Source organism: Fusarium vanettenii, assembly GCF_000151355.1.
Source record: "Fusarium vanettenii 77-13-4 chromosome 11 genomic scaffold NECHAsca_32_chr11_3_0, whole genome shotgun sequence".
In the NCBI taxonomy this organism is placed as follows: Eukaryota; Fungi; Ascomycota; class Sordariomycetes; order Hypocreales; family Nectriaceae; genus Fusarium; species Fusarium vanettenii.
In genome coordinates, this window is record NW_003315853.1 from 64,434 (window position 1) to 80,307 (window position 15,874).

General features: G+C 50.3%; 5 protein-coding genes across 5 annotated transcripts; 2 read left to right on the plus strand and 3 right to left on the minus strand.

The window, feature by feature from the left end:
• Positions 1-507: 507 nt before the first annotated feature.
• Positions 508-2,360, minus strand: NECHADRAFT_86630 (uncharacterized protein; the record flags this gene model as incomplete). The annotated part of the gene is made up of 3 exons (XM_003042741.1): positions 508-1,348; positions 1,398-1,513; positions 1,566-2,360. The coding sequence occupies 3 exons, from the start codon at positions 2,358-2,360 to the stop codon at positions 508-510; spliced, it is 1,752 nt and encodes a 583-aa protein (XP_003042787.1).
• Positions 2,361-2,539: 179 nt separating this feature from the next.
• Positions 2,540-4,791, plus strand: NECHADRAFT_86631 (uncharacterized protein; the record flags this gene model as incomplete). The annotated part of the gene is made up of 5 exons (XM_003042647.1): positions 2,540-2,569; positions 2,730-2,746; positions 2,859-3,256; positions 3,304-4,186; positions 4,344-4,791. 5 exons carry the CDS (start codon positions 2,540-2,542, stop codon positions 4,789-4,791), a joined length of 1,776 nt encoding a protein of 591 aa, XP_003042693.1.
• A 172-nt stretch (positions 4,792-4,963) lies between these two features.
• Positions 4,964-6,240, minus strand: NECHADRAFT_52321 (polysaccharide lyase family 9; the record flags this gene model as incomplete). The annotated part of the gene is made up of 3 exons (XM_003042742.1): positions 4,964-5,750; positions 5,801-5,893; positions 5,945-6,240. The coding sequence occupies 3 exons, from the start codon at positions 6,238-6,240 to the stop codon at positions 4,964-4,966; spliced, it is 1,176 nt and encodes a 391-aa protein (XP_003042788.1).
• A 1,737-nt stretch (positions 6,241-7,977) lies between these two features.
• NECHADRAFT_97276 (uncharacterized protein) lies at positions 7,978-10,202 on the minus strand (the record flags this gene model as incomplete). Its single annotated transcript, XM_003042743.1, has 6 exons — positions 7,978-8,026; positions 8,070-8,210; positions 8,266-9,257; positions 9,308-9,578; positions 9,625-9,825; positions 9,877-10,202. 6 exons carry the CDS (start codon positions 10,200-10,202, stop codon positions 7,978-7,980), a joined length of 1,980 nt encoding a protein of 659 aa, XP_003042789.1.
• Positions 10,203-12,458: 2,256 nt separating this feature from the next.
• On the plus strand, positions 12,459-15,008 carry NECHADRAFT_52101 (uncharacterized protein; the record flags this gene model as incomplete). Its single annotated transcript, XM_003042648.1, has 5 exons — positions 12,459-12,574; positions 12,959-13,200; positions 13,405-14,516; positions 14,574-14,747; positions 14,808-15,008. 5 exons carry the CDS (start codon positions 12,459-12,461, stop codon positions 15,006-15,008), a joined length of 1,845 nt encoding a protein of 614 aa, XP_003042694.1.
• Positions 15,009-15,874: the final 866 nt, after the last annotated feature.

Below are 15,874 nucleotides of genomic sequence, written 5' to 3' on the forward strand. Positions count from 1 at the left end.
GGGTGGCCGCCTCGCAAACCAACGCCTCTAGAAACACCCATGTCGTCGTGTAGCATGTCATCATGTAGCATGAAAAATCTTTCATGGGTAAAGTAGCCAGTTCAGTTTAGTCGGGGGGTCGTGAACTTCCGTTGTTTCCTGACCCCCCCCCCCCCCCCCCCGGCCTTTGGAGCAAAGGTAAGGCGCACCGATTGGTTTCGATCAGAAGAACAAAAGATCAAAGTTCAGCAGCCAACCGAATTATCCACTGTCCAGGGGGGTTCAAGAAACAAGGAGGATACAACCCCCCCCCGACTTAACCGACGAACACGTCCTAAGTCCACAACATGGGACTTTTGAAGCTAGCCAATCGAATTAAAGTTGCCAAACGCAGTAGTAGTGTCACCAACTCCACACTTCCCGGTCTTCAAGGCGAGATAGGCCCTCGCTAAGCTCTTCAACTGGGGTCTATTGGATAATTGGAGCTTCCTGCTTACTTGCAGCCTCGGACCTATCTCAAAGTGGATGTTAAGATGCCAGGATCTGCTCAATATGTGCCCGAGGGTCCCATACGCCAACCTCGAATCTTCCCAAGTCCAAAATGCGGCACAGTCGGAAATCATCCTGGCGGACGCCTCCTCCGCTCAAGGCCCATACCAAAAGGTCTCGAGGGATATGCCGATCGACTCTCCTTGAACCCCAGTTCCATCCCTCAGAATCACTCCTCCTCAATATCTTATCTGCCATAAGAGCAATCCATATGAGAGCGCTCCTGGAAAGGCCGTGTGGGGAATTAGTTGCCATGGATAAAGGTAGATGGGTGATACGGCGCATATGCTCGTTCAAGATCTGCATCATGTGGACCAGCCCGTATAGAGTGTCAGGTGGACCCCCTTTGACCATCTTGAGGAAGAAGAGAGCTGCAAGACGAAGGATTATGTCAACAGACCTTTTGGCTCCATGTTGCATATCGCTAGGCGACCCAAACGAGAGGCTGTCATGGTGTTGGAGTGCATTACCCCCGCTCAAACACCTATCTAGCGCCTCTAAGCGAGTCTGTATTGGGACTGAAGTCATCAACAGGCGATATTCGATGCCATGATATTCTTCCGTAAGCGCAAGTGGGTCAAATATCAGCGACCCTCGCTGTGATGCTGCAAAGTCGATTGTGGCAACAAGGGTAGCCAAAGAGGCGATTGTATCGCACAAATTATCGCATGCACCATCGTATGGGCGAATTGCCAGTTGAACATCGGCTTCGATGGCCATCCGACGGTCTCGAGGGAGACTTTCTGAGATTGGTCTCTGTAAGCGTGCTTGGGTAAAAAAGGGTGTCGTTACTATCTCGGATGCCCCCTTTAAATCCGCTCTGAGGTAGGTTAGTGCCAGTAAGTGCTGGTTTGAGCTGGAAAACTCACTTTTTTACGAGTATTTGAACAGGTAGTGGGAGGACCTGTAAGCCACCCGCTGCCTGGACCAACAGCTTGAGGCCGTTTAGATGGGCCAACCAATGGTCGTACAGCCCGAGAAATGTCTGCACCGCCGTGTCAGTAAGTAAAAATAACATATTTCGACAAAGAACTTACTGCTAGAATAGCCAAGCTCGCAATTGACTGAATTATGACCACCATCTTGCTGATGGTCTGTTCCTTGTCTCCCAGCAGTTTGTTGACCAAAGCGCATAATTTGGCCGAATGCATCGAAAACCCTGCTAACTCCCTTGTCCCAGACTTCAGCAGGAGGAACAGGGCCCCCATTGTCATAGTACAGTTAAGCATCAACGGCTCTAACATCAGTCGCTCAAAGCGGCTTTGATCCATAGACAGCGGTTGCCATGAAACGACCTGCAGCTGTTCAAATGGGTAATGCCTTAAGGGACACGAAAAGAGATACGCGTGGAAGCATTTTCTTCCCTCGTCGGGGATTTCTGCAGGAAGCCCATGCAAGGCCCAATCTGGTAGGGTAATGCCAGAAGGTGATGGGACATAACAAGTACCAGCCTCGTTGAGTTGGCGCCATGCTTTGATCAATGGAAAAGATAGCGATTCCCTGGGAACTCTGCTAGCGACAGACTGATATGGGATCGCCGAATAAGTGTCTTTGGCTGCATCTCTGCCTTGATTATCTGAATCCGCTCTGGGCGCTATTCGTCGGTTCTCACCCCCTTGCACACGCTCCAGGTCATCATCAGTCACCAGCCTTGGCGCCTGTCGGGGATTCTGCCGCTTCTCCGGAACAAACTTGAGCTTTGTAGTGGGAAAATGTGCGTTTTCTGTGACTTTTGCGACAGTAGTTGCGTTGACAAACGATATCCCCTGATGCTTTTCCCTGGTGACTCGTAGGCCGCGTCGGGTCTTGGTGACGGAGCCATCGCGGTGCATGGTGACTTGCGGTGGCTCCATGACTGCAGGGACCCAACTGTTAGGAAACCGAAGTGGCTGTTATGTGCTCTTTGCCGAGCTTGAGTGGAATGACCAGAAAGCGGTGGTGATTATGCATTGGAGGAGTTCATGTCACGTTAGAATCCGCCATTTTGCTCACGCGTAAGCGCTAGGCAAAAATGCCGTATTCGGTAATTTGCATCCTATTGGTCAGTGTTCAAGGTACAGATTGTAAGGCTCAGGTTGGACTACAATCCGTGCCTGATCAACCAAAGCAAACTCCAGAGCATGATAAACGATGTGTCTCTTCTAAATGAGTCAAGTTGGTTGAAAAAGTATTGTGGCGTTCTTACTGCATTGGACCTTTAGGTCTCATTGGACAGTCGGTCCGTCATTTATCCCGTTAAGTTGATCTCACCCACCCTATACCAACAGACGAATCAGTTTCTAGACCCCTCTTCTCTAACTTGACAAAGTAAAACTATAAACCATGGATAGATTCCGCAAAAAAGCTAAACAATACCGCCTCCACACGTGCCAGCACTGCGAGACCTTCATCGTAGACACTGCCAAGGCCGAGGCCTCCAAGAATCGCGAAACCAACCTGGGTCTCTTTCACATCCCCGGAGCACAGATTTTCAAAGCAACGTCGGACGACTGCGCACTCTTTCAACCCTGCGTTGTCACTCTTGAGAAGGATCTCATACCTCGGACGCTAGTGAAAGTTGTGAATGAGGATGTTGCTCGTCAGTTCACTCTCGTCGTTACGATTTGGTACATTCGCAGGGCAGATGGTAGCCATGAAATGACTATAGAGGGGGCTTGGAGGCGAAATGGTCCTCCGGAGAGTTGGCTGTCGATGGGCGTAACGAGGTTTAGCCTATGGCCTCATAAGGGTGAGTCAGTCGAGTTTGTAGCGAGCTGTCTCTGATTGTACAACCAGATGCTTCTTGCGGGAACAAATTCACGTCGCACGCTGTTCAGCCGACCGTCAGTTCCGAGAAAGCGTTCACGAACATGCAAACGTCGTTGGATGAATGCTTGAGCTCTCATGCTGAGTGCACTCGGACTTCCTTGCCACCCCCCTCTCGACTTGTGGATGTTCAAAACCTCCGCCTAGTCGATTCAGCTCCCATAGGTAGCCCGACCTGGGCCGCCTTGTCTTACTGCTGGGGTGGCCCTCAAAAGGCTCAGACGACCAGCCAAAACGTCAAGAACCGCTATCAGTCCATCGACTTTGACGATATGCCACTGACTCTACGCGATTCCATCCGTACATGCCGCGAATTAAACCTCCCATATCTCTGGATAGACTCGATCTGTATCATCCAGGATGACGAAAACGACAAAGCTCGAGAGATCAACAAGATGCCCGAAGTCTATCAAGGAGCCCTTATTACTTTATCAGCGTCTTGCGCCACCACCTGCCACGGAGGGTTCCTACATGACAGACTTCATCCAGCTCCAGGAGTAGCATTGCCAATCAGAGGCCCTGAAGGAGATTACAACATTATTCAGGCTGTCAAGTGGAAGGGTCCCGTAGACGAGCCCATCGACACAAGAGCATGGACCTTTCAGGAACAGGCTCTATCTGAGAGGATCATCGACTATGGGAGTCAAAGAGCCTCATACTTTTGCAACAGCTCTGGCAAGAAACACCGCTTTGGGACGCTGCCTTCGCCAACTGATGACCTTCTGCGAGTGGAGTGGGCAAACACAGTGGCAAAGTATTCGGCGCGTCAGTTGACATTCGCCAGTGATAGACTGAATGCTGTCGCAGCTGTGGCGAGTCGGTTCGCCGAAGCGGCCGGTCTATCGTCGTCCGAGTATGTGGCCGGCTTATGGAAGCCGTCACTCACTCGGGGACTTCTCTGGAGTGTCAAATCTGGTCAAAAACGAACAGAGGTTGTGGGCCTCCCATTTGATGGAAGTAAACTGGCAGCCCGAAACGTGGGGGAGAGACACGCACTAAGAAACTGCAAGCATCTTGGAGGCTGAAGTCAAAGTTGGGAATGCTCTATTGCCTTTCGGAAGTGTCGCAAGCAGCCGCATCACCATCAACGGCCCTCTGGTCCACACAACGCTCAAGCTTTCATCCGGAGAGGCTCGCTTTCGCCACGACGGTGGTGGCGAGCACTCGGTGGAGCTCTTTCTGGATAAGGAAGAGAAGATAAAAGCAAAGTCCATGTCGGTCTGGTTGCTAGAGCTGCTATTTCACTTGGGGCCAGAAAACAGCATGGGACCTGGGAGTGATACCCGGTTCGGATTGATACTTAAATCGACAGGACAGGGGCAGTTCACGAGGATCGGGATATACAGTGAGTGGATTCCCCAGGATATCCCCGTAGCCAACCACAAGCCTCGCAATGATATGTGCAAACGGTGCAAGGAGATTTCTGGTACAGCGGTTTCCAAGGTCGAGCTTGTTTAAGGAATGGTCATACACTTCTACGAATGCGAAAAAGAGACATCTCTGGAACGAAATCGCTGGCGTTCTCTATAAATGTTTGTATATACAGCCGTCAAAACGGACAAACGTAGGGCTCAAACCGCTATTTTCTGAATAATATGTACATCGTAAACGTCTCAAATCTCCTCACTTTTTAAACCTTGGCCTTGGTAGTAGCACCAATGGCCTTGCCGCTGGTGGGGATAAGGAAATCGCTAGCCTTGACGCGACCGTCGCTGCCACGAGCACCCTTGAGGGTGGAAGAGTCGGTGCTCTTGAAGGACTTGTCGTTCCAGGTGGTGCCGTCGTTCCAAGAGTTGCCGGACGCCTTGACGCTGCTGATCAAGCTGACCTGGCCGACATCGTTGGAGGCAGCAATGTTGTTGTTCATCTTGGAAGAGGAGCTCTTCATGTTGTAGCCAACGTCACCGTTGCTCCAGGCAGTGTTGCGCTCGAAAGTCAGGGTGCCGGGGTTGCCGTTATCGATGAAGCCCTTCTTGAGGTTGTCGAAGGCAATGCAGTTCTTGACAATGTGGTTGGCGGGAGGGTTGTTCTTGATGCCGAGCTTGAAGCCGTTGCCATCACCCTCAAAGGGGCTGAAGCCCCAGCGGTTGTAGCCGTTGCCCCAGGCGTAGACCTCCTCCAGAGTGACGGGGGAGCCGAACATGAACAGGTCAAGACCGTCATCGACGTTGTCCCAGAGACGGGCGTTGCGGAGGACGTTGCCCTCACCCGTGCCATCCTTGCAGGCGAAGCCGTCGGCGCTCTCACCGTTCTTGCGGGGGTCGCGGTTGCGGTAAGAGTCGAGGTTCACGACAACGTTGTTGGCGGAAGCACCCTCGAGCTGGAACCCAGTCTCGTAGTTGTCGTGGGTGGAGAGACCCTCGTAGTAGTTGTTGGAGGCATCACGGGCATAGATGCCGTAGGGGCCGTTGATCAACCTAAATATGTGTAAGTTGGGAGTTTAGTAGGTTATAGGATGGATACATACTCCAGGTTGTAGAAGGACCAGTAGTTGGCGTTCTGGATGTGAAAGATGCCGCGCTCACCGTTGGGCAGGGCCTCATCCAGCTTCTTGGGAGTACTTTTAGTTATTAGTCGACTGAATACTCCTTAGATGACTGATAAAACTTACCCAGGAAGGTTCTCACCGTCAATGACAACCTTCTCGCTCTGGTAAGGTCGAACGGTGATGGGGGAGCCCTTGCTTCCGCTCGTCTTGAACTGGATGTTTGTCGTGGGAGCATAGGTACCCTTTCGCAAGTAAATGGTGTCACCAGCCTTGGCCGCGTTCACGGCAGACTGGATAGAGCCATAGGGAGCATCGAGGGTACCAGAACCAGAGCCAGTAGGGGAGACAAAGATGTCCTTGGCAGAGGCCCCACTGAGGATAGCCAGGAGAAGAGTCGGGGTAAGCTTCAGAAACGCCATGATTGTAGATATTCCAAGACTGGCTGCTCTAACAAAATGCCAACAAAGACATGTAGTCCCTTCTTATATAGGTCTGTATAAGCATAATTACCCAAATGAGGCGGACGGATCGACCCACTCCGAAGTGCCGCATAATGATGATTCCACCAATGGAACAACCCTGTCGTTCTAGAAACGTCTCAACGTCAGTGGTGGCATTTTGAGCGTGTTTCATTCTTACAAATACCGTGATCCATGAGCCGGAGGATTAAAGGGGATTCAAGCTTTTCGTATTCCATAGGATTGGGACGAACTCATTCGGCCCGCCCGACAAGGTTAGCGGGTGACATGTTTTCCCACCATATTATGCTTATTTAGTTAGTCAAGAAGTATATATCGACAGTTGGTGATAAAAAAGGGTGGGAGAGGTGGTTCACGGAATGGGTTTATACGGGTGCTATAGTCGAGAAGCTCAACCGCAGCCGAGAGTCCCGTCACAAACTGCATTCACATAGCATACACCTCATTCACGTGGCTGGAAATGGCAGGAAAATCCACCAGAGAGTGGGCACTAACCTGTTCGCTACCGCTTGTCACTCGGGCCTCCCGATAGGTGGTCTAACCTCACCGAAGCCCGAACACGGCCCAGACTCGTCGGTCTCGGACCGTACGCTATACACCGCCAGGTTGCGGACATAGATTCTCCATATAACATGTCATACCGACTTTCAACTCAAATATCTATGCGTTTTACTAATAGAGACACGTGGCACATAGTAGATGCTAGAGAGGATGGTTGAAAACGATTGATTTGGGCTCTAACAAGCCTTTAAACTGTTGCAAATGCTAGCTAATAGATATCGCCCCTTTTACCCTGATCAAATTATCGAGCGATGCGTATGCTAGCCGCAAACGCCCTTGGCGCAGCGACCTTAGCATCCCTTCTCCTTGAGCTCCTTCAAGAGGTTCTCGGGGTCCTTCTTGTTCGTCTTGACGACGAACTTGGAAGTATCCTCTTCGACCTCGGTCATGCCCTTGCCATAGATCTCATCAAGGGCTTCCTTGACCTTTTCGACCGCGGTCAACTCCTTCTTCTCGATGATGTGGATGTGCTCGGGCTCGGCGGGCATCTTGGCGGTAGTGTAGTGTGATGTTGGGAAGTCGATGTGTTTTCGAGATTGCGGATTCTGTGCGCAGGGTTGGTTGATGTTTGGAATGCGTTTGGTCGATGGTCCCCGGTGCCAAGCTCGCCTTATATACTTAAAGCTGAAGACTGATTCACCAATTCGTTACGTGACTGTTGAAGCATTTGACTTTCTCTATAGATATTCAGAGATTTCTTTGCTAATCTTCATCACGGCTATGAAGTTGGTCGTCGCTCAAAAGAACAATGAGCACCGTCATCGATGCATTTCCGCATCAAAACCCAAGACGGTAAAGGCCCGTGATTCAATCTAGAGACTTGAGATGTCTAGCGAATAGGTTTTCCCTCTAGCAGAACATTATTCAGCTTCATTGCCCCCAATAGACACCCCAGGGCCTCTGCATCACTTCAGACTGCAATGCCCGGCAACAACGCAGCTAGTAGTCACAGTCAGCTCGATCCACTGGCGACATCCTCAAAACATTCATGTTATGTGAATCTCTGCTCTATGAGTGTTCAGGTCCAGCCAGGATTGACCTCAAGTTTCCCGAAACAACTCTTCTTCACACTACCAATCTAAGATTTCGATCAACTAAATCACTTCTCGGGGTCACTCATGATCTCTTCGCGAATCGTCGGTGCTTCAGAGCTGCTACCCTGGTCCTTTGCATCAGGCGTGCCCCCTGTCAGCTGCTGATAGACATACTTCAGCTGACCCCAACCGTCAATGATAGGGTAGAAGCCCGCAATAAACATGGTGATCCACACCCAGATGATGGCCACAATGATCCAAGCGTCAAAGAATCCCTTTCCAAAGACATACTTGGAAGCATACATAGGGAGCGGCCTAAATGAATGGATCAGTGCTCATAACTTAAAGCGATGCATGTGATTATACTTACCAAAGAACCCAGTGTCCTAAGAACGTGGCTAGCGACCAAACCGCGGCGAGTTTTCCCCACCGTTTAAGCTTCGCTTTATCAGCTGTGTAGCTCACAATTCTTTCCTCATGCGATACTGGCTCGTCGCTTTGTCCTGCAGTCTTTGTCTGGTCAAAAGCAAGGCGCTCATTTCGGAAATCGGCCCAGTTGTAGTTGTCCGGTTTGATGAGAGAAATAACCACAGAGTAGAGGGCAGGACTCAGGGCGGAGGCGACCGTTCCATAAACACATGGTAAAGTCTGGCCGGTGGAAGCCACTGTAACTTCTCCATACATGGAAGAAGCGCTTCCCAGCCAAACAGCAATGCCAGTGGCCAGGCCCAGCAGAGGTGAGATGATGGCGGCGGCCTTCGACTGCTTCTTCCAAAGGATCGTGAATACTGTGGGGAAAATGCCAGGACAAGTCAGGACTCCCAACATGTACAGCGTCCAACCGAGATCGACATTTCCATAGTAAAGAGCCGTGGAAAAGGCTGCTGAGAAAAGGCCGAAAAAGACAACACCGAAGTGGCTCCAGCGGATGGCATCCCTGTCCGTAGCGTCCCGGTTGAAGTATTGACGGTAGATATCGAAGCTAATAATCGACGATACCGAAATGACTTGGGCCGAGATGGTAGAAGTCACAGCCATGAATGTGATAAGCAAGACGGCGACCGCGCCTCCCTTGCCTGCGATCGCGATGGCAGCATATGGCATGACTAGGCCGTTCGAAACCTCGACTATCGACATGCGGCGAGGATACGTGGGAAATCGCTCGGAGCTTTCGAGCGCAATAGCTGAGAGACTCATCAGAGTTCCAAGACACCATGGGATGCCAAAGTAGGCAATGCCCCCGACGATGTAGCCTGGAACCACGGCTTGAGGGGCTGCGCTGAAGGCCTTTGCGAAAAAGCCGGTGTCCATGATGACAAGACCAAAGTTGGCGAGGACGTGGATGATACCAAAGTAAATGGCCTTTGAATGTTAGTGCCCGGGCAGTTGAGTTACTTATTGACTTTACTTACCCCCTTGCTCGTCATTGTTAGATAGGAACCGTCCTCATTGCCCGCAACAGGGTTTGCCTTTCCAGCCTCGACGATAAGCTGGAATAGACTTGAGGGCGACCCAATCTCAGGTGTCAAGAACGTCTTGATGGTAAAGAAACAGATAATAATGGTGATAACAAACGTGTGGAAGTAGTCTGTCAAGAAGGTCGCCTTGATACCACCGACGAAGGTGTAGAGAACCACGCCAACAGGCAGTAGGAAAGTGGCTGCGATAATGTGCATGCCCGTCCTATCCACGATCAGAATGGTCACAGCATCGGAAATATTGCACTCACAGCGCAGTAATAGCAGCACTAGCGCCCAGCAACATGTTTGCGATGGCGATAATGTTATTGATGAGGCAGAGTGCGATCCAGACAAGGTGGCCGGCTGTGCCGTATCGAATTCTTACAATCTCAAGTAGAGTATGAGCCTCTGGAACCCTCAACTTGCAGGCAATGCCAAGCAATGAGAAGAAGACGATCATTGGTGAACATCTGCAAACTCTTAGTGCTCGAACTAGCTCACTTGATGACTTGGATACTCACCCAGCTGCGAACCAGAACGGACCGGCAACACCGAAGTTGTATCCCACGAGGGAGCTTCCCAACATAGCCGTGCTCCAAAGCCAGGAAGAGATGACGGCAGAAGCTGTCAGTCCGGTTCCAACCCGTCGGTTCGCCGTCATAAACATTTCAGTCGTTTTGTTGTCTTCTCCAACCGTCTTCTTCAAGACATGGGTGGCAAACATCATGAAAAACGCAATCAAGAAGCCAACCACGATGACAACGACATATCCGGCCGATTGCGGTAGTGGGGGTTCGATTGAATCCGAGGCTCGTTTGACGAGCTCGGGAACGCCTGAAAGTGCCATGGTAGCGAGCAATCAGCTATCACTTCTCTTGACGACGTCGATGAGATGCTGTGCGACAAGTGGTTGCATGAAAATGACCAACGCTTGACAGCCAAGATGATGGGGTAGGTCATCCTCATTTATTTTCTCAAAAATGTGCCGGCACTTCTTCCTCGCTAACAAGAGATCGCCAGGGATTCTAGTCCCCCCAGAGCACGCAATTCTAAACTTGATCTCGCGAGGTCTCGGTTCGCACAAGTTTCCCACTAAAGCCCATCACGCAATCGACGAACAGTTTTGATTCGCAGATAACACATCGCATCCTGACATCGCGTCAATTGCATCAGCCATTGGTAGACTTTAAAATGATAAGAGCCAGGAACAGCCTTCTAAAGCATGGTCATGTTGGCACGCGATATCGGAAGAACGGAAGTATCCCGAGGATAATCATGACCCGGAACGGGTTCGAACACGTGAGATGTCAAAGTTATCTAACCGTGGTTAGTTTACTAATATTCTCCTCTCCAGCCCGAATGCCAAAGACGGGAGTAAAGGGCACGATTAGCCACAACATGGTAACCTGTTGAGCAGCATAAATGACCTAATTGCCTCTGCAAATAACAGAAGGTATCTTCTACTTTTGCCTTTGGCATAGTGGTCTGCTGTGTTCCACAATTATGAGCCCGGAAGGCTAAAACCTCTTTCTGGGAGGTATTCTTCCTAACTGGTAGGCTAACGCCTGTTAACACAAAGCAAGGTGATACGGATTCTATGAGTTCAGATGGTCATATAGGCATAAATGTTGCAAAATGAAAGACTTGCGCGCAAGATAGCATATTCAGTACGATCGAGGTCCTCTACTTTTGGGGCCAAGAGGCAAGTTCTGACAGGGATGAGGCCACTGGGAGGTCCCGGGAAAATACCAAGAAACAGTGGCGACTAAACATAGTCCCGTCATCTTGGGCTTCTGCGTATTGGTTCGCCTATATCCGCAGTACCAGCTTTGAACCACTCATGGCAGGGGCGGGGTAGTTGATAGAGCGCACATGGGTCACATGTTTGCGGGTTGGTGCCTTGCTCCTATGTCTTACTTTAACCTCATCCATTTAGCATGAGAACATTACTGTCAGGTAACCTAAATTGGTTGCTCGAAACTATACTGCGAGTCGTAGCGGTGTGCGACACCTGAGATGATGCCACTGTTGTGCTGGTCACTGCGTTTGTGCTACTCACAATTTCCCCTGCGTGGGTAAGGGTAAGAGTCACAATAGGCCGTAGCACCTTTCAAGTAGATCAGGTACTGGTAGTGTCTGACCATTCACATAGTAATATTCAGGGCTGATCAAACGCCATGCCCAGAAGAGCAAAGTTCTAGATGAATGGGAAAGAGAGTACTCGATACCATCCAAGGCACCATTCCGAGTTCCCCTGTCAAGATGCCCAGATCCATATCCTGGCGTTATCTGGCTGCTCCTAAAAAACACAGAACCTGACTCAACCAAAGGGCTTTGGCTACTACTCCAAAGGTTTTTTTTTTTTTTTTCTTTTTTCGAGCCAGCACGCGTCGTACCATGGGAGCATGTGGCCAGACATTGCAGGTCGCTCTGAGCACCTCGGAGCCAACAGTTCATTTAAATTCGGCCAACCCGACATGTGCCTGAGCTTGAAATCAGGCTCGGCAGTGCCAAAATACGGTGAATCGTTATCAAACTGCCCACCCGAAGGCAGGCACATTGAAAAGGCAGAATTTTGCGAGAAAAAAAACAAGGCTCTCGAGATATCATTGTTTTGTAATTTCAATACGTAGTTGTGGCGTCGACGCAGTGAGCTGTACGGTTTCACAGCATACACAAATGGCCTGACAAGTATCGACCGCCCAGCAAATCAGATCATGATTCTAGTCGAGCCTTTGCTTGAAGTGAGGCTGACTTGTGCGGGGGGCTGAGCCGGTTGGCTACAGATTAAGGATGAGTTGTCCATGGGCTGAAAATGTCACTTCACTTTTCACCGAGACGGCATGAAACTGGGTGTAGTGTGAAATAATTCAACTGGACGCATGCAAGATTCTGCCATTACAAATTCTATCGTAATGAAACAGAGCCGTCACCGCCGTAGCAGTTGGGAATCTCGTTATCACCCCGCCTAATGCCAGCAGAGCCTCATCTAGGCAAGACATGGGCGCATCGCGCTGCTTTGCAGCTTTAAAACTCCGCCGTGGCGAAGCAAATTCCGCCTAACCATTCATCTACTCACACCCAATTCTACGACACCATGGATATGGAGGAAGTGACATATCCTTCGTACCAGTTGACCCCACAAGTGGTCGAGGCCTGGCTCCGATACACTATCAGAAATGACAGCATTACAGTCGCGGTAAGGCCGATTGACGCCATGTAGGGAACTTTAGTCTAACCAGGGCTTGGCCTGTAGTCTCGAAATGGGTACCTTGTTATCAGCCTCCCTGCCGGCATGGAATTGTCGAGTGTATGTGGATTTCCCAACTCCCTGCCCCAACCGTGTCACTTACCGCCACACACAGGACCACAAAGAGGGAATCAGAAAGTTGAAGGGTCTGACGAAGTGGAAGGCCCCCATCTAGGAATGAAATTACAGCTGATTCAATGCGTTTGCACTGTGCCGCTGCGCTGTGGTACTCGGGCGTCGGATGGTGGCCTCGGCAGGTGAGACTGCCCACCATCTGCGGCTATGTTAGCCTCATTTTAGTTGATAGAGGGATGCAGGCGGGATTTATGGGTACTTAAGTAGTAAATCCGGAGCCACTTCTCATGTCGGAACAAGATATGTCCCCCACCAGTGCCAACCATGGCCATGGATCCTCACGACCGCCTTGTTGACTTGTGCGAAAATTGGTCACGTTACCCGTGTAATCTTTTGAGGCCCTTGCAGCTAAGCAGCATCCTTGAACGCTACCGCCAATGGCTGAAAAATGACGAGAAGAGGTTGTTTGACCCCACAGCTGAGAACATTGGTCTCCTAGAGCTAAGCGATGGCGATGATGGTCAGCACCCGATCTGAAGGTCCGAGGCATTTGCTTAATATTGACTCCAAATTAGTCTATCAGGAAAAGAATTTCCAGCGCTACTTTGACCTGAGGAAACATTTACGTATCAACCGGAAAGACCCGAAATCACGGTTCATGTATGTTGCCCTGCTTGTTCAAAATTCGATTCTGTCTTAACACGGGTTAGCTTCATCAAGGCAGCTCACTCTCGCGCTGAGCTAGGCTGTTCCCGCGAGAGCTTTTCTTATATCTGCTGTTTCCATCAAGTCGATCCCAAATTCTTGGACTTTGTGTCCTCGTTCGGTGCTACAGATGAGCCGCTCGACTATCACATGACGGGCTTCATCAGCCATGTCACCCTGGATGTAAGTAGCGAACGGTTACTAGATATCCCTAAACTCGGTCGTTCAGGCCGTGAGCTGCGTGTGCAGTATCTTCTGCGCTCATTGGAGGGAGACGTTAGTCTTCAAGGCGAAACGACGTACAACATTCGCCAGATGGCCGTCTACCATGCATTCGACCTTGGAACCGGCAAGTCCATTTGGATTAACCTCAAAGCAAACAAAGTAATGGAGCATAGACTCAAAGAAGCATCAAATGAATTCCCAGTGCTGGGACCCAAGGCTATGTGCAGTCTAGCAGGGTGCTTTGCGGCAACTTTGACAATTCACATGGTTCACCTGGAATGGTGTGACGAGGATTGGCGAGAGTGCATCAATGATATCGAGGCCAAGATCCGCGGGGTCTTGACGAAGGCTCAGACCGCCCAAATTGACGGTCGACCGAAAGGTGTGCGACGAGCCTTCACACTAGCATCTACATTTTCCAGAACCTTTACAAACGGCCTTCCTGGGCAGGTGATGCCGGTAACGTCAAGCCTAAAAACAAGAATCTGGAAATGGCTTTTCCCGCCGAATTCGTACGGCGATGCAGCAGACAAAGCGGGTGCTGTCTCCTCCCATTCAATATCCCAGCTGCTGAGGGACGCCAAAACAAACGATAAGGACCAGATTGATCGACTCATGATTCTTGATACTTTCTCCTTCGAGGAGGTGCAGCAACTTTACTATTTTGGTGAGCTGCTGGAACGCTTTCGCTTGGTCTTGGATCTCAACGACCAAACGTTGCGCGATATTGCACAGACCTACCAAGGACTGCAGGAAAGAGAAGAATTTCCCGCCGAAATCAGGGATGCCTGCAAAAAAGAGATCGCGTCTTTTATTCAGGGCGTTCATCGCATTAGGAAAAATCTTCAAATACGAAACACTCAGGTAAAGTCGTTGATGGCATGGCTGCAGGAGGGCAAGGCCCTGGTAAGAAACCCACCCCTTCCAGAGATCGGTCCGGCCGCTGACGTATTCTTGCTACAGTTTGACGGCATCTTGCAATACAGGAACGTTCAGATCGGCCGTATCTTTACCGAAAGCTCGGAAGTGCAATCCGAGAAGATGGAAGGCATCGCCGTCAAGACCGAGAAGGAGACCATCTCTATGCACGTCATTACCTTCGTGACACTCGCCTTTCTTCCCGCAATGCTTGTGGCTGTAAGAATTACGCCAAGCCCCGCGGTCTTTTGGTCATTTACACTGAAACTTTTAATCTAGACATTCTTCCAAAGCGGGCTGGTCGAGATAAACGAGAATGCAACAAATGTTAGCGATTCGGTGGAATTCCACGCATTTGCCTTTCAACTATTCATCTCCATATGTCTTCCTTTGATGTTCCTTACCTTTGCTTTGTGGATTATACTCTCTCGGTGTCTATCAAGGCGAGCTCGCGACCGGGCAGGACTTGATCAGGTGTGAGTGAGTAGTGACATGGCGCATCTTTCTGGGGGCGTTTGAGGGATGTTTTCCACCTTATAGACTCGATATAGAATGGACTAGAATGCAAATTTTCTTTTGTGAGTAATTTTTCAAGTCCCCGCTGCCCATAACGACGATTATATGTGCGTGACCGGTTCCTACCCCATGAATCTCGGCAGTGCCTTGAACTATCGACATCCTGGCCCACCCACATGGCAGCACCATTGCTTTAGCCGCCTCGGGTCATCATTGTTTATTGCGCAGCAAGGCAACCTGACTGAATGTCTTGCCAGAGTTTACGGGGCTTTGCCATGGCTCAGCCATGAACTGAGTCTCATGAGCCCTTCAACAGGGCAGACAGGTGGTGTTCGAAACCAACAGGGCGGTTTCACTGGATATTTTCACGCGTGTAACTCACTACCAGAGCCACATCTAGGTGTTCCTAAGACCGCCTTGCATGGCAGTCAACTCAGCCACCTCCAAACTTGTGACCCCAAGGCTGTAAGACGAGCGGATCTGGAAAAGGCAGACAAGGCAACCAGGGGGGCGAAGCCGCACAATCCTACCGTTCTAGCCGGATACGGGAGCTTTTTCGTATGGTGGTCCAAGTACAGCCCCCATTTTCCACACACGCTGCATTATTTCGCATTTGCGTGCTCAAAATTTCCCCTTGCCATCAACCTTGACTCGTGGTGTGTGGTTTGTTGTGATCCCCACTTTGTTTCTCCCCCTCCCCCCTACTCCCCATACTCCAGCCCCCCTACTCTCCCCCCCTGCTTTCTCCACTCCCTCTTCACTCCGTAGAACTATTAGAGATCAACCACTACCCGAGCAGAGTGCCTACTACAAAACACAGGTTCAACTTG